This window comes from Pleurodeles waltl, chromosome 2_2, assembly GCF_031143425.1.
Source record: "Pleurodeles waltl isolate 20211129_DDA chromosome 2_2, aPleWal1.hap1.20221129, whole genome shotgun sequence".
NCBI classification, from domain to species: domain Eukaryota; kingdom Metazoa; phylum Chordata; class Amphibia; order Caudata; family Salamandridae; genus Pleurodeles; species Pleurodeles waltl.
In genome coordinates, this window is record NC_090439.1 from 721,637,454 (window position 1) to 721,664,097 (window position 26,644).

The 26,644-nt window shown below is 41.2% G+C and overlaps 1 protein-coding gene across 1 annotated transcript in view; it reads left to right on the top strand.

Moving 5' to 3' along the window:
- The window catches only part of PREX2 (phosphatidylinositol-3,4,5-trisphosphate dependent Rac exchange factor 2), a 1,096,481-nt gene that overhangs the window by 702,074 nt on the left and 367,763 nt on the right, over positions 1–26,644 (top strand). The window contains exons 27-29 of the mRNA XM_069220299.1: positions 17,824–18,003; positions 19,918–20,012; positions 22,724–22,806. Coding sequence (XP_069076400.1) covers positions 17,824–18,003; positions 19,918–20,012; positions 22,724–22,806 — 358 coding nt within the window. The remainder of the gene's footprint in view (positions 1–17,823; positions 18,004–19,917; positions 20,013–22,723; positions 22,807–26,644) is intronic.

Sequence of the window (26,644 nt, forward strand, 5' to 3'; positions counted from 1 at the left end):
ATAGATTGAAGTGGTGTGGAGTGGAGTGAGATAGCAAAGAAGGAATAAAGTGCCATAGAGTTAAGTGGCATAGCGTGGAGTGGTGTAAAGTGGCTTGGAGTGCCATAGAGTGGAGTAGAGTGCCACAGATTGTTGGGGAGTATTGTAGAGTGGAATAGTGTAGAGTGAAATAGAGTGGCCTAGAGTGAAGTGGTATACTGTGGTATAGAGTCGAGTATGGTGGAGTGGAGTGTAGTAGAGTGGAGTAGTCTGTCATGGAGTGTGGTAGAGTAGAGAGTCGTAGTGTAGAGTGGCATAGAGTGGAGGGGCATAGAGTAGAGTGACATAGGGCATAGGGACATAGATAGGAGGGGCAATGAGTGGAGGGGCATAGAGTGCAGTAGAGTGTTGTAGAGTGGAGTGACATTGTGGGTAGTATGCATGGTGTGGTAGCAACTGTCATTACAGACAGCATGTTTATAAATGAAAGGACAATTACATTTATGCACACAGTTTTACTGATAAAACTATACAGCACACAGACAATAATGTGTGGGAATGGCATCACCTAGTATACTAGCTTATTTTGATCATATTAAAATATTAATTTGTACCACATTTCTGAATTACAATAAATGTGCTTCATTTGAGCTTTTCTAATGTTGATATACTGTACAATATTTGCTGAGTTAATTTACAAGCATTTACATGTTGTTGTGTGCTAGAAATAAAAAACAAATATTTCCCAGTACCTGGAACAATTGCCCCATAAATCCTCTTACTTTGAAGTCAGAGAAAGAAAAATAAACATCAAGCTCCCTGGAAGACAGAGCGTAACATTCGAACTCTGTGTCTGAATGCACAGCAAATGTGAAAAGATGAGAACGAAATTCAAAGGCCTGTTCACGGAAGGAGGACTAGTGGAAGAATACAAGAAGTGATGGTGAAGAAGCTTTGTTCCACAGGAGGGACAAACACATGTTGGACAGCCTAAAACAAATAAAGCATGCAAATAGAAAGCCAGAAAATGTGAGTTACAAACCACAAAGCCAGTGGTAAGCAATTGGGCAAGTAAGTGATTGGGCAGGGTTCCGTGGTGTACTTGGGACACCTAGTAGGCGGTGGCAAGGTGCAGCCACTCCAGCCAAGACTGAAACTATCAAGGCCTGGCAACCACCTAGAACACAGACAGAGGTGAGAGCCTTCTTAGGCCTCACTGGATACTATCATAGATTTGTCAAGGGCTATGGAACCATTGTGTCACCCTTGACAGAACTTACTTCCAAAAAGCAACCTAGGTTGGTGAATTGGACAGAGGCTAATCAGAAAACCTTTGACTCCCTGAAGGAAGCCATGTGCACGGCCCCATGATCAAGGCCCCTGACTACTCCCAGGAATTTATTGTGCAGACAGACGCTTCAGAGCATGGCATAGGGGCTGTTCTGGGACAGCTAAATGAGGAGGACCTAGACCAACCAGTAGTCTTTTTTAGCAGAAGACTATTACCACGGGAACAGAGGTGGAGTGCTATTGAGAGAGAAGCATTTGCTGTGGTTTGGGCACTGAAGAAGCTGAAACCATACCTGTTTGGGACTCACTTCCGGGTTCAGACAGACCACAGGCCCCTCAGATGGCTCATGCAGATGAGGTGTGAGAATCCTAAACTCTAGAGGTGGTCCATTTCCCTATAGGGGATGGACTTTACAGTGGAACATCGCCCAGGGATTGACCACGCCAAAGGTGATAGTCTCTCCAGATACTTCTGCCTTAGCAATGAGAGCTCCCAGGAGGTTGGGTAGCTCTCCCCACTTTCAGCTGGGGGGGATACATGTTAGACCTGACAGCCTTAGGGTGGTCACCCCTTACCTTTTGCCTACCTCCCTCCACTTTTTGGATACTGATTTTTGCTGGTTTTTAGACTTTGCATACTTTTCCACTGACACACAGTGCTAAAGTGCATATGCTCTCTCCCTTTAAACATGATGACATTGGATCATACCCAATTGGATTATTTAATTTAATTATAAGTTCCTAGTAAAGTCCACTATATATCCCCAGGGCCTACTATTGGGCCTGTAGCACTGATTGTGCCACCCATTTAAGTAGCTCCTTAACCATGTCCCAGGCCTGCCATTGCAAGGACTGTGTGTACAGTTTCACTGCCAATTCGACTTGGCATTTAAAAGTACTTGCCAAGCCTAAACCTCTGCTTTTTCTACATATAAGTCACCCCTAAGGTATGCCCCAGGTAACCCATAGGGCAGGGTGCTGTGTAGGCAAAAGGCAAGACATATGCCTGTGTAGTTTACATGTCCTGGTAGTGTAAAACTCCTAAATTCGTTTTTACACTTCTGTGAGTCCTGCTCCTTTCATAGGCTACCATTGGGGCTACCCTCATATACTTTTGGAGTGGTAGCCGCTGATCTGAAAAGAGTAGGAAGGTCATATTTAGTATGGCCAGAATGGTGATATAAAATCCTGCTGACTGGTGAAGTTGGATTTAATATTACTATATTAGAGATGCCACTTTTAGAAAGTGAGCATTTCTCTGCACTTACATCCTTCTGTGCCTTACAATCCATGTCTGGCTGGGTTCAGTTGACAGCTCCCTTGTGCATTCACTCAGACACACCGCAAACACAGGATACTCAACCTCACTTGCATATATCTGCATTTTAAATGGGTCTTCCTGGGCCGGGAGGCTGGAGGGCTTGAAACTTACATGTCAAAGAACAGTAGCCTGCCCTCACACAAAGGACTACAACACCCCCTACTGGGACCCTGGCAGACACGATTGAACTGAAGGGGGGCGTTGTGCAGTTCTAAGCCACTCTTTGAAGTCTCCCCCACTTCAAAGGCACATTTGGGTATTTAAACAGGGCCGCTGTCCCTACCAACTGAGACACTTTCAAGAGAAGAGAACCTGAATCAGAACCTGCATCCTGCCAAGATGAACTGCCTGGCTGCCCAAAGGACTCGCCTGACTGCTTTCTGTGAAGGAGTGCTGCCTTGCTGTTGGCCTGCTGCCTTGCTGCTCTCTGGCTGTGCTGAGAAGTGCTCTTCAAAGGCTTTGATAGAGCTTGCCTCCTGTTCCCTGAAGTATCAGGGCCAAAAAGAATTCATCTCTGCAAGAAGGACTCCTTGTGTGGCGAAAATTGATGCACAGCCTGCCAGAAACGATGCACAGCCTGCATTGCAGTGAACAATTCAACGCACGCCGAACCGAAATGATGCATCCCGACTTTGCAACAAGATGATCGACGCAGCACCAGTCTAAGGACCAGAAATTAGACACACGGCCCACTGGATCGACGCACAGCCGAGCCAGAACAACGCAGCCTGACTTCCAGAGAGGAATCAATGCAGCGCCTGCAGTGCAGTAGAAATTTCCACGCAACACCCACCATATCGATGCAGTCCCTGTGACTTCGTGCTGTCAGCGCCGGAAATCCACGCATCATTCCCGGGGTGTCTGAAAACCCCTCAACCCGAAGAGGATCCAAGACCGAGAGCCGAAAATCGATGCAAAGCCTTCCCTGTGTGAAAACTAAATAACGCATCACTGTGTACGGCCCAAGAAATCAACACACACCTCCCTGTTTTCCATGCATCTCCTCATCTGCAGTTCTTTGTGAAGATTTTGAACACAAACCAGGTTCTTTGTGCTTGAAAGAGACATTGATTGCTTTTAAAAGACTAAAGACACTTTCTATCATTTTTACAGTGATATCTCAACATATACTTATTGTATTTTAATCATTTTGACCTGCATCTTATCAGATAAATATTATATATTTTTCTAAACACTCTGTGGTGTATTTTTGTGGTGTTCTACTGTGTTATTGCATGATTTATTGCACAAATACTTATGCATTGCCTTCTAAGTTAAGCATGACTGCTCAGTGCCAAGTTACCAGAGGGTGGGCACAGGATAATTTGGATTGTGTGTGACTTACCCTGACTAGAGTGAGGGTCCATGCTTGGACAGGGGGTAACCTGACTGCCAACCAAAGACCCCGTTTGTAATAGGTGACATATTGCAGGAGTTTGAATGGATGTGCAAGTAAAGAATAATAATCACCAAATTGAGTCTACAAAAAACAGTGCCATCAGAATCTTAGTTGGAATGGACATCCCAAAATTCAGGAAAGAAAACATTTGTTAGCAAGTCTTCTCTATATGTGCTTCAAATATTAAGAATCATTTCTGCCTAGCAGTGTACAGGTCTACTGATCTAGGGGATGCATAAAACAAGACTTATAGTCCAATCCCAACATCTGACACACATCCACACACACGACACACGTACACACTGCAACATATAACCCATCCCTACACACCCACAATCCTTTGCAACCTGAACGCCACACACAGCCACACACAGCCTCCACTACCATGTCCCTACAAAAACACCCACATTTCATGGATGAGGAATTGAGGGTCATGGTGGACGAAATTGCCAGGGTAGAGCCACACTTGTTTGGAGCACAGGTCCAGCAAACATCAACTGCCAGGAAAATGGAGTTGTGGCAAAGAATAGTCGACAGAGTCAATTCTGTAGGCAGCTATCTATGCACAAGGGAGGGCATCAGGAAGAGGTGGAACGACCTCAGGGGAAAGGTACGTTCCATGGCCTCCAGGCATCAGCTGGCGGTACTCAAGACTGGCGGTGGGCTGCCACCTCCTCCCCCTTCTTTCACATCTTGTTAGGAGAAGGTCCTGGACATACTACATCCTGAGGCCTGACAGAAATACCTGGGGGAGTGGAGTGTGGTAAGTCCACCAAAAATACTTGTCACTCATTTGTCAAGTCTTGCATGATCCCTCACCACCTTAACCCGCCCCAATTCACATACCACCCACAACACCTCTGTCCAAATGTTCTAATACCCCTTTCTGGAATGCCACATGCCCATTAAACTTACCTGGCTCCAAAGCCCTTGGAAATGACACGTGAAGTACTGGCAACTCATAGTACTCCAATTCCCAGAATGCAATAACCCACCATCGTGAAAATCAGAACAGTGCAAAAAATGTAAGGTGTCATGCTTGTGAAACTAACTACCAATATAAGCCGTCTTTATTGTGCAGGTGTGTAACAGTAAATGGCAACAACAGCAATGAAATGGCTCACTCCCACTATCACCACCAAGAAACTCAGCCATAGCTGAGTGCCCAGTCACAATGCCCATAGAATATAGATCATCCAGGTGAGCAGATGCCAAGACAAAACCCACTCCCAGGAAGTGAACCTCTCCTGACTTGTTCCCCTTGTGTTCCACAGATACACCCTGTTGACTGTTCTCAATGCAAACTCAATTTTTTCCATGGTACAAGGGCACTGGACTTGTGTATCCATATGGTGTAGCACCTACCCTGATGATTCCAGCCACCATGTCTGAACCCTTCACTGTTTAGACTGTCATTGTAGATTCTTTGTCACACATATTGATTAACTGTTCACAATAAATCACACTTTAACACAGGTCCTGAGTGTGTGTCATGTATCTACCATGTACAACTGTGATGCATGACAACTCTGCTATCATTATGGCTCTCTGTATTGTACAATCTATGTCATGAACATCACACGTGGACACTATCAGCATAAGGCTTGTAACATTAGGATTCAAACATGGATAAATTCAAAAACTTTAGTATGCTACATCTACACACATTTATTAGTATACATGCAAACAGCACATTGGGTAATAACTGACAGTAGCATCAAGATGGCTGCTAAGGTGGCAGACACTACTAATCTACAGGAACCAGAAGTTAGAGACATATCAGTCTCCCCACAAGCCAGAAAGTATACTGAATGTTGCTTTGTATCACCAGGTAAAGCCTTATCATATGACTATACCTTTGCTCTCTAATGTACATACCACATGGTACAGGCAGATATCAGTGCTGAGGTCCCCAGTCCATGGATCTTTCACTTACATTGGTCACATTTCTTCAGGGTTGCCACTCACCTATGTCAGTCCACAGAGACATGCACATTGTTCTGCACAGTAGGAACACACTGACAGCTAGGTCGCAGTGCGTGCTAAACAAGAATGGTATTATCCACCTATGGGGCACTTTCTCTTTTTACTTTTCGTCATAATATAATATTTACTGGTTACATTTAGGCCCGTATTTATACCTTTTTGGGCTGCATTTGTGCTGCTTTTTGCCGCAAAAGAGGTGCAAATTTACCAAATACAATTGAATTTTGCAAGTCTGCGCCACTTTTGTGTCAAAAAAGTATTCAAATGCAGCACTAAAAAAGTATAAATACGAGCCTTAGTGTCTTTGAAGTGCTCAGCAACGTCACGTCCTTTCTTGTGCAACAAAACCTGCACATTGAGCCTTTTGCCCTGTTGAGAAATCATCTGGTAATGTGTGTTTCCTTTAGAACCTGCGAGCTTCGAACTTTTCATCTGTTTCCCCCCAGTGGGCTGCCAATGTTTAATTGTTTTGAAACAACACAGTGTTGGACAGGAAACAGGATCCCCAAGAGACCCACTTGAAAGATCCGTTCAGGAAGGACAGACAAAATGGAAGCCAGAACCACCAGGGTGTGAACCGTTGATTGCGTACACATTGTTCTGCTTAGAAAATATGGCATCACAACTGAGCTACTGTGGTGGGCGGAAAGAAAGTATGACCAAGAGGAGACAGCGCGAGTAATGAGGGAAGGGTTGTGATTCACTTGATTTCATGAAACAAAAATTAAACAAATATTAGTAACAACTGAAGACTTTTCTGCACAGTTCCTCTTCATTGAGCAATATTGTGACTTTCCATGGAAGCACTGCATGTTCTATATTGCCAGACAAATTTTAGTAATAAGAGATGCAAAGGAGGTATCCATGCAGTTGTCTGAAAACAGAGCTTCAAAGAAGGAGCTTTTTTCAAATGTTCCTTGTTCATGTTTGCAGACACACTGTACAGGTTTACTCTCTGTCTGTATGTGGTAATTCATATGTCTTTTCAATTAATATGTTGGCTTAGGTATTATTTAATCCATGTAAGATGCTGTCTCTGCAGTGTTCACTCTGGTATACCTCGCTTTTTCTTTGTTCGTGGCAGTATTAACTTCAACCAGTAGGGCTCACTCTTCTAACTGATACAATATACATTGCTGAGAGATGCAAACGAGGAAGCATGCAACTTACGAACTGCAATCAGACAGTGGGTACACGAAACCTAAAGAAATGTTTATCAGAAAACACTCATTATGAACATGCATGGGCATGGTTATGCTTGGTGAACTATAGAAATGTTTATGAACGTCTTGACTTATTGATCCAATCGGCCATGGCAAAGTTATCAATGAACACCACTTTTTTCTGACAGCAGAGAAGGTAGGTTGATATTTGCGTGGAGCTCCACATGGAGTCATCTTCAAAAAGATAGGGGGTGTGGGGCAGCACCAAAGTACTTTCATTGTGCTTTTTAAACTCCACCAATAAAGTAGAAGCTATCTGTGTTCAACCTTAAGCCAAAATTCCCCCTTAAGGTGACATTATAATTTAGATGTAAACAACTGATGTCAGAAAACATTGATTTCTATTAATTGATTTGTCCAATTTATTTTTGGGGAACTGCTTGTTATCTCCCATTTACTACCTTGCACATCTTTTTCATCCCAGTCCACTCATGATGGTGAACCTCACTAAGAGATAATATGCGATGCAGATGAGAGAAGGGGAAGCGGACTGTTTACCTATCTATAACCAGATCCTTTAAGCCTTTCTGCTATTTCTATAAAGAAGCACTGCTGCTTCCCCATAACAGCATCCCTTGCACTTGTACATCACTGTTTGTTTCCATCTCTCTCAGAGATGGTCAACCTTTGCTTCTGTTATGGAAAGCAGTTTGTCTTTTCCTTCAATTTTAATGATGTGCTTTTATGCACAGCTGTTTGCTGCCCCTGCCCTACTCCAGTACTGTGGCTGTGTTGGGTGGATGTTGCTGCATGCCCACGTGGAGAAGCAGGTTTGGCATGAGAGTGATGAATCTCTTTGCGTCTGCTGACAACACCCTGTTTCCCAAGTTTTGCATTGAGACTTGGTTTACAGAAGCTTGTAGGGTGGATGCCTTCTCATTCACTCACCTCAGGTCTCCTGTATACATTTCGCGCTCCATAAGGTGATGGAGAAGATTCTGCAGGAAGTGGTGGTTATTGTGGTGGCCACTATTGACTCCTGGTACTCCTTCAATTAGCAGAGGCACAATAAAGCACAATCAGTTTACAGCATTTTTTTTAACAAAGTTAGTTGTCTATGGACCATACAAACGCCTTGTCATTCTAAATTTATTTATAAACAATCCTGCATCGTATATTTGTTGCACTGTTTTTACAGTCCGTTTCCTTAACTTCTGCAATGATGTAAATTTTCTTTCCGATTTTGAAACGGAGCGAAAACACTTAATTTCCTCCATGCCGAGAGCAATAAAAATGGTGCAAAATCAGTTTGCACCATTTTTGCACCAGCTCCGTTTCTACGTAACAAGGGTCGAATATTAATCACAGTTTTCGTCAAAGCAAGGGACAAATATATTTTATTTTCCATTTACCCTTAAAACTAAAGTTCATGTACTATGCCAAGTAAATGTGTTTGATGAACAATAGTTCTCACTTGTTAAAATGAACAGGGGTCTGAGTGACAACAATTTTTCCGCATCTAAGTTCAGCTTAAGTGTGGAAGAAGTGCCATCTGCAGGTGGGAACCACTGACCCTCATTCTTAAAATCACAAGTTGTATGCATTTATGCTTGCAGGTAGAAGTTGCAATTGTGGAAAACTGACAAAAATGGCAATTAGTGGATAGTTGTCAGTTTATGGTTAGGTACAAGAACATTAATATTTTGCAGTGGAGTGGAGGGAGTAATGGCAACGCGTCCCGTCTTAAATAATTAATTAGTCTGGGACTCGTTTTAGGCCAATTAATCTTTTGACCCTGATTGAAGACACCTTAGGACGAGACAATTAATCAACATAGCAATCAATAGATCAATAATGTTATCAATATTCACTATAGCAAATCGTATAGGTAAGAAACAAAACACACCAAGGCCTCTCAGTCATGAAATAACCACACAATATTTTGTAAGATTTATGATATTTATTCCCTATTGATTACACTCTACTAGCAAATTTATTAGTCTCAAAACCAGCAACACTATTATAATATGACAACTCGAATAAGATTTCATCAAGGCAAAAATCATAAACATTAGAACAAAGCACGACGTCAACATGGGTTAATCTTAGCAGAGTTTCAATAGCGCATTATTCAACAAAGCATAGATTCAGTTATTTGCCTATTTGCGTCTGTTTAGTGAATTCCTTAACTAACCTCGAATCAGCATTAGCATGTTGGGCTTCATGCAAAATAATTTAGCAACACAAATTTAGAAAAACATCTAACTATGGTCTCTATCAAAAGAAGCAGTTGGTACCTAGAAAGAAAAGGCAAACAGACAATTACAATTTCCTCATCATATAGTTACCCTCCGTAATGGGTCAGCATACAGAGTCAGTCTTCGTCCTCAGGTCATCAGTTGATTCGCCATCAGCCAGGAAACACAGTAAAGTTCAGCAAGACGGGTAATAAGGGACTCTTCCCTCATAAGGAGAATAGTATAGATCGGGCAAGGCAGAATAAGGATGGTTCAAAGAATTTAACCGCAAAGTCTTTAAGACAGAGTGACAAAGTGTCTAGGCAATAGCAAAGGCACGTAGTAATTATGGCAAAGGAATGGCATATATTGGCTTATAATGGCTCGGAATGCCATATAATGGCTATATCTCCCGGTGTCCTACGATTATATCAAAATTGTCGTACAGTCCCCTAATTTCCAATTGGGCAAGTTTTGGTGCATCATTATCTTCATCCAATAGTCCAACGGTCACCCCATTAGAGCTTTCCACTTTGACAGTTCTCACGCAGCTCATTGGTTCCTGGGTTTGACGCCTCCAACGGGTAGAATGTCAGGTGAGGAATAAGTGACATTTGTTACTCAAGTCAGTAGTCCCATTGTCTTCCCTAGTCTAAATGACCTTGTACCTGTTGCGAATTACACTGTTGCACTCCACAAGAATGTCTCCTTGAGCAAGTCGGGTTCTCATGAGAAAATTTACTACGGTTACACACATATCTCTAACTCCTGGAAAAGTACAGCTTCATGTCCTTCAGCAAGTCAGTACACTGCACGTTAGAAAAACACATTTAACATGAAACCGGACAGGTAGGCCCGACTCATGCTAACTAAGGCCTAGTGGTTAATTTAGCAAAACCTTAACATATAACTCTTAATACTAATACAAAATCATACATTAGTACATTAATAATTCATCATTAGTCAATTTCATTAATCATCGAATACAATGATGGGCACTCCCCGTGGGCACATTTCAAACACACGTTTAGTAAAAGCACATTAATACATTCTCTATGCGGCATCATTATGCATTAATTCGTGAACATTTTATGTTAAGTTTGATTATAAAACTACACTCCAACAGTAACGTTGTGGGTATTTACAAATCTTCTCAGTTACTTTGCTCAACCAACATGTGCACAAACAATTACTGCTATACAAGGTAACAAAGATGGTATGGACGAGTGTGTGGAGCTTCCTGAGGAAAAGGAATATAGAGGACAATGTCAAGTGCCTATTATATTATAAAATCTACCTCTTTTCACTTATTGGTGAATAGAGTCACACATTAATATTTGAATTGCAAAAAAAGTTAAGAAATGTTTGTTGGAAATGTGTGTTGCACATAAGAAAACATACGCTGTTCAATCAGTTTTTCTCCACAAGATGGAATTAAATAGTGTTTTTTAATGGCCCATAACATAGTTATAAGTTAGCCACACCTGCACAACAACATAGCTGTGAAAAAGTCACTGCTATTGAGTTGAGCCACATGATGCATTCTGTCTCTGCCTTGGGTTTGTTTGGCCTCCTTCTGGTGGCTGGTGTGATGGATTTTGCATGTTAAGTTATGATAGTCATAGGCATTGATTCAACTTAACGCCATCTGTAGCGACAGTGGCACCACTTTGACACCCACCCCTTCACAGCATTGAACCCCTGCTCTACTCTTAACCCCTCAGCTACCTCATATTTGCTACTGAGAGAGAATGATAAGAGCAAGGAGTGCCAAAATTACCAATGAACAAGCTAGGCGTAGGCGGTGGACCCATACCTTTCTCTAATTTATGTCAATTTTGACTTTGTTGCTGGCAGTAGAAGGCCAGGGCCTGGTAGGCCTTGGTTTCTTGCTTATTTGTGTTTTTTACTGCAGTTAATGGCTGGGAATCTAATATTTAAAAGTGCATAACTGCAACATTAAAATGGTTTCTGCGCATGCATTAGCCTCACATAGACTTCACAGGCATGCTTTGCCTACAACTGTGTTGGTCTGGATCAGATGATTGGTGTGTGAGTCACTGTCCAGCTGCTTAGAAGGAAACATGGTAGATGGAAAGAAACTAGGATATGAGTGGAGGGAAACAATAAGAGGCTGATACTGAAACCAGCCTGGAGTGGTACATTTTAATTTAGGAGCTTTCCATGCATGGGTCTGTAGGGCTAAGAGCCATATGGCTATACTTTTCACTCTAAATCAAGATAAATTTGAGCAAGGAGTGTTGCTTCATAGAAGCATAGTTTGAGGCTTCTTTGGTTTTATTTTTAATGATCTTATGTATTTACTTGTATTAACTGTGGGTGTCTATGTTTGTGTTTATGTATTTATTTATACTTTCCATGCGCTTAGCCCATTCTCTTCACATGTTCCTAGCACCAGAATTGTTCCTTAGAGTCCTTCTCTGTGATCCATATCCTTTGCTTGCCACATCCCTTAACATTATTTCCATCTCTTCCTAATGTGCTTAATATGCTGCATCAGCCAGCAGATCTTGACAGATGCATCTCTCTAGTTACCTCACACCAAAAGCCTAAAAAGGTTAGTCATAACAGTGTTGCTTATTGGAGAAATGTGAATACATTTAAACTGTCAGAGTTAGCTCAGTGTAGTGTCAATGAATGGGAGGGTAGCCCCAGGTACTTCCCAAGTTCTGGTTTGTTCATATATTTACATCAAATTCTAAAAACATGAATGTGACAAATATTGTGAACAGAGTGATAAATAGTGGCTAAGTGCTACAATATAAGTAATTTAATTAAATAGTGCAATAGGATTTGGCATGAATTTAAAGATTTTAGGGTGGGAGAGCAATGCAATAGTGATGGCTCTCCTATTCTGGTAGAGTGTCATAGGTGGTTTTCCAGAATAAATAATACCTGGCAAGATTACGAGGGTATGCCTCCTATTGTGTCAAACAATAAACGTGCCATAAAATGGGAGATTTTTATAAACTCTAAGAAATTAGTGATTAAACTGCATGATCTAGTCTTCACCAATAAATTATATGCCACACCCTGCATGCGCACACCAACCTAGATCATGACTACCCACGTAAAACTCTTTTCTTCTCTAAAAGATTTATTCCTTAGAGTGAGTAAGTGAAGATTGCAGCTGAGAGAAGGCAATTGTAAATGGTTTAACAAAGCATGTAGATTGGCCAAGGGCAGCCTCTTTGATGCAATACGTTCAAAAGCTAGAGAAAGGATCATTCTTGCAAGGCGCAAGTATGCTCCCAAAATAAAGACTAGCAAGAGCAAATGGGAAGAGATAACCTAGCAGGAACTGCTCCTAACAGCAAACAAAAATAACCCTAAGCGGTTTTGGTCATTGATTGCCCATGAAGGACGGAATGTAAACCTTAGACCTGACTGCTATATTTCTCCTGATGTTTGGTCGCATTATCTTACTGAACTCTACAGACAGGAGATTCCACCTTCTGCGGGTATAAAGAGCGTAGTAAAGATTGTTAGTCCAGGGGCAGACATGCTCATTCTGTTTACTCTAGGAGAGACTGTGACAGTTATCAGAGCCCAAAAATCGGGAAAGGCTTAGATGAAATTCCATCTGATTTGTTTAAGTCTGATTTAAGTTTTTGGGGACCCTATATAAATAATGTGTCCAATGCAGTTTTGGCAGGTTGCAATCCCCCTCGCTCTTGGAAGGGCGCAATAATTGTCCCAATTCACAAAAAAAAGGATAGATCAGTCCCAGGAAATTATAGACCTATAAGTCTTCTAGATAATTTACAGAAGATTTATTCTTATCAGGGCCTGGGTAGGCTTAAGGATTGGCTAGAGGAAAATTATATTTGATCCCAACTCCAGGCGGGCTTTAGGCAAAGGACCAGCACAGGAGACCAGGTCTTCCGCTTTCTTACAATCAAATAGAAAAATGTTGACCTGGATACTGGAAGACGTTTTGTTGCTTTTGTGGATCTTAAGTCTGCCTTTGATTTAGTCGCTCGAGATAAACTATGGGAGATCCTGGGTAGGGCTGGATCCCGGGCCCTTTGTTAAAGTTGATCGAGGAGTTATATTCTGAAAGGTACGCCAGAATAAGGTGGGGGTATGAATGGTGAACTGACTGGGGAAATTCCATTATTGAAGGGGGTGAGACAGGGATGTGTGTTGGCTCCCACACTTTTTTTACTCTTTATTAATGCTTGCATCCCTAATCTTTACGATTGTGAAAATGATGCTCCAGAAATACGCGTGTAAAGACCCCATGCCTCCTGTTTGCGGCTGACACTCTCCTACTTTCTCAAACTGCTCTTGGGCTTGATAGACTCCTTGAGAAATCTTCGGGGTTTTGTAGGGATTTTGGCATATAAATTAACGCCACCAAGAACACATACATGGTGTTTGGTGATCCTAAACGTAGAGTGAAGAAAACAATATTGTTGGATGGTATGATTTTAGAAAGAGTTCCAGATTTTGATTATTTGGGAATAAGGATGGATGACTTGCATAAGTGGGAAGCTCACTTGTTAAAATGCACTATGTCCCTGAAACAAAAAGCAGCGGGTATTCTGAGATTTGCCCGTAGATCCCCCAGTTTCTCCATTACACCAGCAATGGAGATGTATAAAAGCCAAGCTAGAGGAGGAGCCCTTTATGGCGCTGAGCTTTGGGGCTATGGCAAACTTCAAGACTTAGAGAGAGCGGAGAACTTTTTTCTTAAGGCCCTGTTAAAAATCCCTTTGAGTTCCCCCACAATTCCTATTCGAATGGATTTGAATTTATATTCGACTGCAGATATAGCCTCCATGAGGCCGCTGCAGTATTGGATAAGATGATGGTTTACAGATGTTTTAGACCCATACAGAATATGGTTAAGAGTGGTGCTAGCTGCCCCGCAAAATGAAAAAAATCCATGGTGCAGATACGTGAAAAAGGCCTTTTTCACATTGGGGCTAGGATTGTTTTGGTAAGACCCTTTGCATCTCCCAAAGAGTACTATCCAAACTTTGAAGGATGCATATTGGTCGAATTTGTTAGTTGCACAGTTAGCAACAGTTTCACTAGCAAGTTTAACTGATAGTTTTCCATTAGCTAAGTGCCACTACGAATTTGAGCCTTATCTTGATATGATTTTAGCACCTCATGCACGTGCACTTTATATCAGATTCAGAATCGGATCCCTACCTTCACGGGTTTTTACTTCTAGATGGAAGCAAACCGAATGTCAAACAGATCTTTGCCCTATGGGATGTATGACAAAGAGGATATTGCCCATGTTTTATTCCACTGTCCAGCATATAATAGGCAGAGGGCACGTTGGATTAGGCCACTCTACAAGTCCTTGGTGTTAGAGATCGGCATTCGGCCTTTAGGATTTGCAGAACGAGTCTGTGCAGGACTGTGGCATGCACGTTGGCAAAATTCTTAGAGGCAATATGGCATATTAGCACTAAATCCTTGACTGCCAATGTATAAATCTTAATAAGTAGCTTATAATTGTGCCCTTTTTGCATTCTTAATTTATGTATATGCACCATCCAAAGGTCCAACTTGTGGCGCACAGATTAACCGTGTGCAAACGTGAGGAAAGAACCATTCCTCCACAATCTCCAAAGGCGACACCACGTCGTCTTGTACTTCTTTGTATAAAATCATTAAACTCTCCTGGAGTGCAATGAATCAATTGTTTGACAATTGTTTGCTTTGGAGATATATATATATATATATATATATATATATATATATATATGCTTATTGAACAGGAGATTTTAATTATCAGGGCATAACGTCTTGTGATTAGAAATGAAATTATAGGTTGGGAATTTCCCTTAATGGGAAATTAACACAATTTAGCAAATATTGATGTTGGTATTATGGGATACAGTGTGGTGGATATGGCCCAAGTTATTTTTTTTAAGAAGAATTACACTTGTACATATGCTTTAACCTGTTTTAGGGCACTGAGTGTATATATTGCAAGCCTATTTATATTTAAAAAAAATTGAAATTTTGTTTTTTACAAGTTTTTGGATGAATTTTTTTAATTAGTCTTAAGAATTTAAATGGTTTTATTTTTTTATAATGTGCCTGTATTGAAGACTGTGTGATAAACTTGCTTTAAGGGCATTATTTTGCCAAAATAAAGCTGAATTGAATTGAATTAAATAGTGCAATTGATTTTTATATATACAGAAAGACCGACTGCCCTTGATATATTCAACAGTTCAAAGTTCTGTCATCAGGTTTAAAAACTCAGTCTGGCTGTTAAAATTGCCATAAGCTTTGACCTCTGTTTTCTAGAAGTGAATAAGGTCATCATCAGTGCATTGATTGAACTGAACTCCCACCATTCATAATGCCACCAAAAAGATCATCGGGGAAAGAGGCATCTATTATAGCCACAAATATTTAAATGTCATGCTCAAAATCAGTTAAGCACAAGTGTAGAGTAAATGGCAGATTTAATGGGAGCAGATAAATGCACGTGCTGCTCAGTAAATTGAGTGAGCCAGCCAAGCAGGGCAACCCACACAATACCTATTTAGACATTGTGCATGAATTCCTAGGGTGAGGTAATAGCACTTTCGTGTAAAACTAGTGGCCATAATGTAGTATATAAATGGCAATAAAAATGACAATGCTTCAAATATGTCAAAACTATGAATGTTCGTGGCATGTGTAGCTGTAGATACACATGCTGTGCATACTTCTGCCATCTGGTGTAGGGCTCAGACGTGTACAAATTGTTTTTGTTTGAAGAAGTCTTTCGAGTAACGAGGGATACTGACTCCTCCCTTAGTTGGCAATGCTCATGGGCATCTACTCCATAGTTAGATTGCTTTCTTCTGTCGTTGGTGTCAGACATGCTTCTCTGGGGCTCTGATCCTTATTGACGATGATGGTGCTGATGTATGTGATAATTTTCCTTATTGTAGTTATACTCTAAAAGTCTTTTTAACATATCATTAAAAAACGTTTCTGATGTTCTTGTTTCTCTTACTGTGTTATTGTGGTTGAAGGGTAAAGAGGGATTCTTCCAGCGAAGTATGTGGTCCAACATTTATAGTATTCTGATATCGTTAATGTTGTTAAAAATATCAATGACGTGCATGCAAAACAAGGGGTTGAATAGATCAACATGAATGTTTCGTGGGATATGAAAGTGCTAAATAGCTGTGAAAAGCATAGTAAATTATTATTATAATCTGCGTCCGAGTCAAACTGACATAGCTCGCATCTAGAAGACTCACTCGTTGGGTCGAAATAAATGCTGTAACTTAATTACTACATCTTCAGTTATGTGAAATCATGTGAAGGAGGACTGTAATTACTTTTGTCAAGAATGTAGGTGTGTGATGAAAAATGTGATAAAGAACGAAGAGGGAAGATATACATTTATAGAAGTGGATTTTGATGTGGGGGAGGGTCCCTTAATTCTCGCTTCTGTGTAAAGGCCTAACATACAACAGAATCAATTTATCAAAGATTTTCAAATCTTTCTACTTGGTGTTCAGTTAGATAGAGCGATAACCTCAGCAGTAATCTGCAAGTATTGAGAAGTGCCTACTTTGTAGAAAGATAATCATTTACGTGCGATGTGGGATTCTTTGCATCTGAGGGGTAGATTACTGCTTTTCTTTCAACACTTTATGGATTTATGTAAGCTCATATGTTTATTATGTTCAGAAGCTGGTGTGTTGAGTTGCAGATTAATGTGATTTTAATTTCTGATTATGTTGAGCTCTTTTTATAATGAAATTGGGAGGAAGGTGGTAAGGGCACTGAAAGATGTTTCTGCACTTTAACTGGCTTATTTATAAAGGATGGCATGGTTGTTGCTGATCTAAGTGATCAGGTTTGGTTGTATTTTCAGGAGAAGTTGACTAATTTGTATTTTTGTAAGTCTCCTTTGCAGTCCATGATAAGTTTATGAACTTCAATAAAACAGTAGTTTTATGAAAATTGGACATGCAAACCTGTGACATTTAACCTCTCTTTCAATTGAGAATCAATCCCTAGCAGAACAGAACACAACAAAGCGACAGTTCATGCAGCTCGCAGAGTATTTATCTGTGAATGTTACAAGTGTTGTGGATCAATACTGCTGTATTTTAACATTGATTTTAGGAGCAGATACCATGCATCATTCTGTAGAGTTAAAACATTGTATGCGTCAATCGACGATTACTATCTTGATTGCAGGAATTGATATAGCAAGTACTTTCCCACGATGATAAACAGGTTATGAAAGTACATTTTGTCTTTTACCTCTTATTTTATTTGTTGGTAGCCCTCACCTGTATCAATCAAATCTTTAAAGACCTAATATGCAAGGTTCTGTGTAACTTAAAGGGGACAGTGAGAAATATTATCACTATTAGTTTCTGTACTTTTCCAGTTTGATTAAAGCCAGTTTTGACCCGAGCTGTATTTTTTTTTACTTTTCAGCCTTCTTTCTTCAATAACATACTCTCCCAGGCCAGAGCGCAGGCGACCTGAGTCACTAATAACAGCAGAAAATGACAACGAAAGGGGAGAAAAGAACGGGAAGAAGGTGTGCTTCAATGTAGCAGGAGATGAGCAGGAAGATTCAGGACACGACACCATCAGTAACAGGGATTCCTACAGGTGATCCGAATTACTCAAACGAGCCAGTCTTGTAAAATGTCGTGCTTGCATAAAGCCTGGTCGTGCAGCATAAAACCTCTTCTGGGTGCACATACTCTGCATTATTCAACCCATTTAGGGGTTGGAGCTGCAGGTGTATTTATGTGTAAAGGTTTTTGTTTTGGTTTTAATTTGGGCGTAGACTGTGCTAGCTTTCACTCATATATCTGTGTTCTTGTAATGGAAGTCTCTTACTATGAAGACTGTAGAGCAGTGGTCTGGAAGCTACGGGTGGGCCCACCATGAGGCCTCAGAAGTTGTTCACAGAGGTGCAGATGTCTTTCAAGAATAACCACACAAACTTCAGGAACACAGTTTCAGTGCATGACTGTGCACAAAAGTAGTATGTTTGCAAGATTATAACATGATAACCTTAAATGAACACATGCATGTTTTGACCGGAATTGTAAAAAATGCTTCACAGACGTGGGGCAGAGTGTGAGTACCATACGAGGAAATGTTACAGTAGGACGATCTCATTCTTTTCTTTTGGTGCCTTCCTTCTCCATGACATGCTCTGAGAAATGGCATTAGTGTTGCATTTAAAGCTGCTCATTATAAGTAGTGGCTGAGTGATGATTGCCTTTCATTAATCTCTGGTAGTAGGGGTGTTTTATCCTCACTTCTATAGGAAAATGTTTCTTTGTGAGGAGTGGATTGTTTCAGTTTCCTTAGGTTGTCATGAAGAGGGGCTTTGCATTCATTTTGAATGTGGCACGTGAGATATGAAATGGTAATTGCATCCATAGACATGCTTTAGCTAACAACTAAATTCTGAAACTGCTAAAAGTAGCCCGAAAGGTAAATATAAATTCCAAAAAAATAAAATACGAAAATAGATATAAAATTAGCTTGACGTTTAATCACTGTTGCATGCTCTGTGTTTCTGACAAAGGTGGTTGGAAAGCAAAGCAGAGGTCCTGAGCTCCTAGAAACCCTTCACTTTTTCCTGGTGAATCAGCCTACTCGATAAGCTATCCACACCTACGAAGTGCTGTATTATGCTCCCTGTGGATTTTTTTCTGCTGGTTGCCACATAGCCCACATTCGAGTAATTAAACGTGTAGTTTCTTGCATCCTTTTCCATGCCCCACATTTGAATTGTCAGGTGGCTGAATTCTATTTACATTCACAGCGTGAGCTGCTGAGTGGTAGCAATGGAGTTAGATGATGTTAGGAGGTGACCAGATGTAGTCTTTATCAGCCCTGAGATCTGTGGAGACCATGTGAGTGTCCACCACTGCTCCCAAGGTGAGAGGCTAGCCTCGAAGGTGAAGGGCAATCATGCCCTCTGACGCTTTGTGGCACCTTAAGCCCTGTAGTCTATGGTGCTGCGCCTCATTGTGCAAAGGTTTTGTTATTTTGGGCCATAGTTTTTTGTTCCTTTGGATGGGGAGGAGACCCACATATCCCCATACTTGTTGACCATGCACTCCCTTCACTTTTCATGATATCTCTTCCTTTCCCTAGAATATCATTTCAGGGTCTTGGTTCTCACGAAAATAATACGCTCAAATTACTTCTGAACAAATGCTGTTCGAAGTAACGCTTTACAAAGTGTCAATGCAATAGTGAACCCAGGTCACCGCAAGCTGTATTTACACAGTGTTATTGGCGCATGGAGGAAGGTAGCATGGTCACTGCGCAAAGACAGTTAGCCTTACAGTATTTCTTTGACCGGTCTATATTTCGGATATAGCAATAAACTGAAAATAAGGGGAGTGGGAGTTTAATTAGTCAATAATATTGGAGCTGTTGTTGCACAAGTGCCAAATGAGCACTATGATATGCCATGTAAGTGTTGAAAGGAAAAAAATAATATTTTTTTTCACAGTGTTTTTCAGTTGGATTACTGCTCTCTGTTTTCTTTTTCAGTGACTGCAACAGCAACAGGAACTCTATAGCCTCCTTCACTAGTGTCTGCAGTAGCCAGTGTAGTTCATACTTTCATAGCGATGAAATGGATTCAGGTATGCAAACTTAACACACAATGAGTACATAAAATAAAATAAATAAAAGTATTGTTCGCTAATTAGTTGTTTTTTTTATTTTATTTTTTAATACTAGGTTATGAAATGCCCTTCCCATCCCCAAACCATTTCAGATTGATTTATGCTCTATTATTTGTTTGTAATGTGAATGTTTAGGTGTTTTTTGCTAGCAAGGATTCCACATTCAGTGACTAACATTTACCTGGCCTATTTATAATTATTTGTCTAACACCTGCTGTCTGCTACTATCCCCCTGTGTTACAGCTTCTGAGAATATGTTTTGATATAGCATAAACTCGCATAGGGATTAATCGAGCACTATAAAATAATGGGGTAGAACTACCATTGCAAGCGAGTGAGGAGAATTCAAAATTGTGAGCATTGTGAAAGAGATGAATACTACATTGATTATTAGGTCAAACAAGCTGCAAAAGCTCAGTGATACTTCATCAGTCCTATAAATATGCTTCTTAAATTGTTCGGTTCAGTAGCTGTCAGGAGTGAGGTGGCACGCTTGATGTTGGCACACATGTTGTCCTGGGGGCATAGCTCAAGAAGGTTTGCCTTATGGTCATTTTTTTTTCACACAGCAGTGTAGCTGTTCCTTGTGCTGTGGTACCTTCCTGGAATTGATCATTTCTCATCCAGATAAGGGGATAGAGTAGTAAGTGGTACTGCATTGCAGGTGATGCATCAGGCAACATGATGATGCCTTGCTGAACCAGTCATTTTAAGTGCATAGTCGTGATGGTGGCATAATTCTTTATTTGTTTAAAGAGTCAAACATCGTCATGAAGGATGCTCATTAATATAGTTAGATTGGAGGCAAGGCATGATGTTAGGAAGAGATTGCTACCATCCATTGGGATAGAGAAGTGGGACTGACTTTTCTTTGAAGTTTGACTTGGGGCAGCTTGGGTTTTTTCATGTGCAGAGAGCTGTGCTGAGGCAGTTTGGACATTCTTAAGGATGTGCGTTTTGGAGGAGGGGTTTCTTTCAATGTTGACTGCTAGTGATTTAGCTCTTTTAGAAAGTTCAGGAGTTAATCTGTCAACGGTCATGTCAGAGAGTCAAACCTAGATTGTGGCTTGTCTGCTGGTGATTTGGATGACTTTTCTAGTAGTTGGCTTCAGCTTGAGGTATGCATTCGATACCCATGTTTGCATTGCGTGGCTCGCATGTACTTTAAGGATTCCAAATAGAGTTCTGTACTATTGAAATAAGGTGAGGATAGCTCAGTGGCTGTCACAAATTCTAAAGGTTCGCCTCTGTTTAGAATTGTTTAAAGAGGTAAGAGAAGGGTTCTTCACTCACTGTGCCTACATTCCAATGTGTGATGGTAGGATATTACTTTTAAGAGATCTATCAAGATCAAGAGGCAGGGCCACAGTTATCTGTGATGTGCATGGTATCATCCACACCTGGGATGCTTGCCATCTCTGTGCTGCAGGGTAATCTGAAACTGGGTTCGTAGTTCTGTAGAATGTGCTTTCTCAATTATGTTCGTGAAGACCGATAGCTGTGTGTTTGGTCGGTAATTGAAGTAGTTATTGGACTTTTGCTTAACAAGAACCAGCAAAAGCATGTAGAGACAGGGAGATGGACAGGGAGGAGATAGCAAAGAAACGGTGGGTCTTGGTGATGTTTAAAGTGAGGTGTTTGAACTTGTAATGAACTCAGGGTTAAGTTTCCAACACGTTTATGTAAGCCGGCTTTTTATTTATCTTTATTTTTGAGATAGCATGCGGGCTGTAAATAACACTGAACACAACATACATAACATAAACTTTGTTTATTTCAATGATTATTGAATTTGATTGCAAAGCTTTATTGTACCGTGCTTTCAGATTGAAAGGAAGGACACTAAACAATAAATTGAAGGTTGGATCATTTCCAATTACCCATAAAAGACTTGTCAGCATGACCCTCTAATAAAGATCTGCATTTCAAGAACCAGGATGTAACAATTGTTTGCACTGCTGTGTTGTGTCTGGTGATATATATAATAGTCATCAGCAGCATTCATAGGTAACATTAGGTTTTACGTTAGCCATACATCTCTTTCTACTCGTTGTTCTGACAGCGCCACTTAGTTAGAGCTGTCAGCAGCCCCAGTGTGACAAAGTTGACCTTCAGATACACATTTCTTTCCTTCAACAGCGCTCTTTAAGCAAGATGATGCCATGTTCCCATTATAAGTATGGACTTCGAGTCCCAGTGTGCTTATGGTAATGGCTGGAAAAAAACTGGCTGAAATTCACTCTCATGCCGTGGCCAGTTAACAAACAAATAGCAATCATGCCATAGAATATCTCATCTTAAGCTATATCAATTTGGCTATCTATTAATTGTATGTAATACTAATTTAATATTCTTAGGTTTGAAGGTTGTTTCTAAATAAAGTTAAAAATGCATCAAACATTGTTGTTATCAAGTGAAGTATGGTCTATAGTTTCCTGTGCGTACTCTAAATAACAAAATCGAGAAAAAAATCCCCAGACTGATTTTCCAATTGTAGAAAAGATATTTTGATTACAATAAGGTATACACATAGCCAGGTGCAATCAAACACAAATCCTCGACAGTCACAATTATCCACACTAATCTTGTGATAAACTAAGTTGAAGAGGTGCATGCTTACACTTGTATTTCTTTTATGCAATTCTGAATGTGTAATATTCTATCTGCAGGTGACGAACTCCCAATGAGTGTGCGCATTTCTCATGACAAACAAGATCAGCTGCACAATTGTTTGGAACACCTGTTTAGCCAGGTATGGATCTTTATTTTTCAGCATTGTCTCTATTGGGCATTTTATAACTATTCTAATGTGAAAACGTGTTTTTTTTTTTTTTAATTAAAAGTGCTCTGATTCAAGTGACTCCCAGAACTACTGCTAAGAGCACTTTAAAATAATGTGGCACATTTTGTTTCCCAGAAAGGATCCAAGGTACAACAAACACTGGCAAATCGTTTTATGTTTCTCTGGTGATGTTAATATGTCTGAAGATGATAACGGAAGTCAGAATCCAGATCCCAATGAATTAAGTCACTACACACCTGAAGGAAGCAATCTCTTGATGATTCCTGCACATTAGTTGGAAAGCTCTATCAACCACTGGAGTTGAGCACGGCAAGAGGGCGCACCTGAGCAGGAGCATGAGTTTCACTGAAAGTGTGGCTAGAGGACCGCTGGGCGGCATGACGGCCCACACATGCTCCTCCCCATGGGCTTGCTTGGCCATGGGTCATGGATGCAGGTGCTGCAGGCTCTAAAGGCACTGACTCAGAGCCTTCCACTGACCGGCAAATACGTCGCAAATACGCCTCAGCATGTCAATGTGGCAACGAGGGGCCCCCTGTCACGGCTGACCGATCGATCGAAGGAACTGAAGACGAGACGCTGAACTGAGACATGCGTGGTGGGCCTAATAAAAGCAGGCCTGTGGCTGCCCGAGGTCACGAGAGGATGTGTTGTGCACCACACACAGGAGTTTCCTTCCCACTGGGCTCTATAGATGAGAAGCGCACTGCTCTGAGGAGTTGGGCTGGGTCGGGTCTTGTCTCTGATGGGGATTGGACAGCCAGAAGGGGGTCCAGGCTCAGGCTACAACTTTCAATAAAGCATCAACAGCATTTACTTAAATGGTACCTAGAATCAACTTATTCAGTTGGGGGACATGGGGGCCGGGTTGTGTCTCCAGACTTTTTTCTTTCAACCACAGTTTGCGCATCCTGCAGTGTACAACAGCAAATGCCTGTGGTGTTGCACTGCACCAATTAACCCCAGTTTCTAAATTACAGTGTAAGGGTGCTCATGAGAAAGTCTCCACAGCAACTAAAGCATAGCGTGAATCTCTGCAGAAAATGAATATGCAACCAATGGCATCTCTGGATGGCAGGAGGTCATAATAATCCAGTGGTCTGCGTGGAGTCAATATGTGTCAGGGGGCAGTGGTACTAGAGCCATCTGGTGCAGAATTATCACCAGCAGGCTCAGTCAATCTATCTCAAGAGCCATCTGCTGCTCTTATGTCCCCCCCAACCCCAAACACTAATACCCATTATTCGCGAAGCATCTAGTTAGATCACCGGCTCAGGTGGAAGCTCAGGCAACACCATAAAATACACAGAGTGGCAGGTGAGAGGTGGGGGATGAAGAGGTTGAAGAGGGACTATTGCAGTCTATTGGTATAGTTGGGGCAAGATCTCTGGCCTCTACAGAAGATATTGCCGTGTTAGGACCCCAGACAGTACAACAGGCACTAAACACAAGCGATCCCAAAGAAAGGTTTGCACAATCTGTGAAAAGCACTTTTGATATTATTTTGACTGAAATCAGGGGCTTGAATAATAAGATCGCTATGATCCACGAGAGGCTGTCAAAGATAGAGGAAGCCATGGCTTTGGCCCCAGAGAGATTAAAGAAGGCTGAAAGTCGAATTTTGACACTGGAGGATCAAGTTCTGATTATGCAACAGGAAGTTATGCAGTTGGCAAAAAGTAAAAATGCTTTGGAGAACAAGTTAAACAATTTGGCGAATTATAATAGGCACTCGAAACTTCATATGGGGGAGTGGCTGAAGGAAGTGAAAGACCCCAAATAAGGGAGTGGGTGGAATCTCTTTTGAAGCAGGCAATCCCAGAATTAACAAGTGACTTAACTATCAGAAGAGCACACAGAGTCCCGGCTCGACAAATCTTGGGGGCAAAATAGCCAAGCAAGTTCTTATTAAACCTTGCCGACTACCGTGTAAAGAAGCTAATTTTGTCTAAAGCCATTGCAAAGAAGACTCTCTCAACTCCTGAGGTGCCCCAATATAGAATTTTTTCTGGCTTGTCAACAGCCATGGCACAGAAGCGCAGAGATTTTGTAAAAAGAACTGACACATTCAAAGCCAGGGGCGCTCAATCAACTATTGTTCAAGTTTCAAAGCTCAGGGTCTTACCAAAGGGAAAGTTTTTCCTATTTAACTTATCAGTGAGGCTCGGGCGCTTCTTCAGGAGTTGGCCTCTAAGGCTGATTGACAGATGGCTGCACTAGTGTGTGCACATTCTTAAGATGCCTTAGGGTGTTTCAAAGTATCCAAAAAGTTCCGCTTTACACAGTAGTCATGCAGAAAAGATATGCAGGAATCCATGCTATTTTTATTATCTTTTTTTCCAGGCAATTCCTCAGGTATCACAAATGGTGTACAAATAAGGCAAATGGGGTAAAGTGCTGATTGTATCGCCTTTTTGGGGGGGCAGGGTTGAGAACTTCCCAGGCCCACGCCCTGGTGTTTTTTGGAGTGCAGAGGGGTGCAAAAATATTGCACCGGAGAGACTTATGTGGGTAATATAAGAAATATGGGAAATTCTTCCTTTGGGCTGGCACAGGGTTGGGCAAAGCGTAGGTGGGGCTGATGTGTCTCTTCAAGGTGGAAAATGAGAGAGTACTCCAGTAATGTACAAAGGCTAGACATGTTCAGTGTTGTTTGATAATGGTATAATTCGAATTGCCGTATGCATTACAGAAAGGAGAAACTGTTCGTCCCAGGTATGGCTCACTCAGGAGATACCACAACTTTTTTAGACCTCCATGGTAGACTGACTATTTTTTGCATATTGATTAATGATGTAACTGCAGTATATGTATTGATGACAAAGTCAGCTACCTCAGGCACTTCAGGTACTTTAGGCACTTACAACACTTTATCATGTTAGGGCAAACTAGGAATGCACTCAGCTACCGCATCACTCAGCCAATCATGTGCTCGCTCACTCAGAAATATGTTATTAGGTATAGTCCAAATACAGTTTAAACTTAGGCCATACCGACCATAATCTTAGGTTATTAGGACATACAATGGAGATTCATAAGGACCATGTAGGAAGCTGGCTCTGTATATACTATATCAAAATAAGGTATAGTGTGCACAGAGTCCAGAGGTTTAACAGAGGCTGAAGTAGATAATACAAATGCTCTCTTTTGTGGTAGTATGGTCGAGCAGTTAGGCTTATCAGAAGGTGGTGCAAAGCATTTATTGTACACAGACAGACAATAGAAAAAGCACACACTCGATGACAACTCCAGACAATGCTTTTTAGATATCAAAAATATATTTTCTTAATTTATTTTTAGAATCACAAGATTCAAGTTGCAGGTAAGTACTTCAATAGATTCGTATTTCACACATGTATCAACAGTACTTTGTTTGAAATCGATAAGTTGTACAGTTTTTGAAATATTGGCAATAATCCATTTGAAAACTTGTCACTGCAATTTTCAGAAACAGTTCCTGTGGGGAAGAAAAGTTAGATTGTTTTACAGGTAAGTACAACACTTACAGTTCCAGTCTCTGGGGGTTAGGAAGTCCACAGGTTGGGGTTCAAGTTAACCACAAACACCTACCACGAGCAACACAGGGCCGGCCGGGTGCAGAGGTCAAATTCTAGGAAAAATGAACATTGGCTCCTATGGAGACTGAGGGCACTCGGTTTCAGATCTACAGGCGGACCTGGGGGGTTTAGAGGAGCATTGGGGGGGGTCACAAGTAGGCACCAATCACACACACCCTCAGCGGCGCTGTGGCGGCCGGGTGCAGGTTGCAAACAAGATGTCGGGTCTC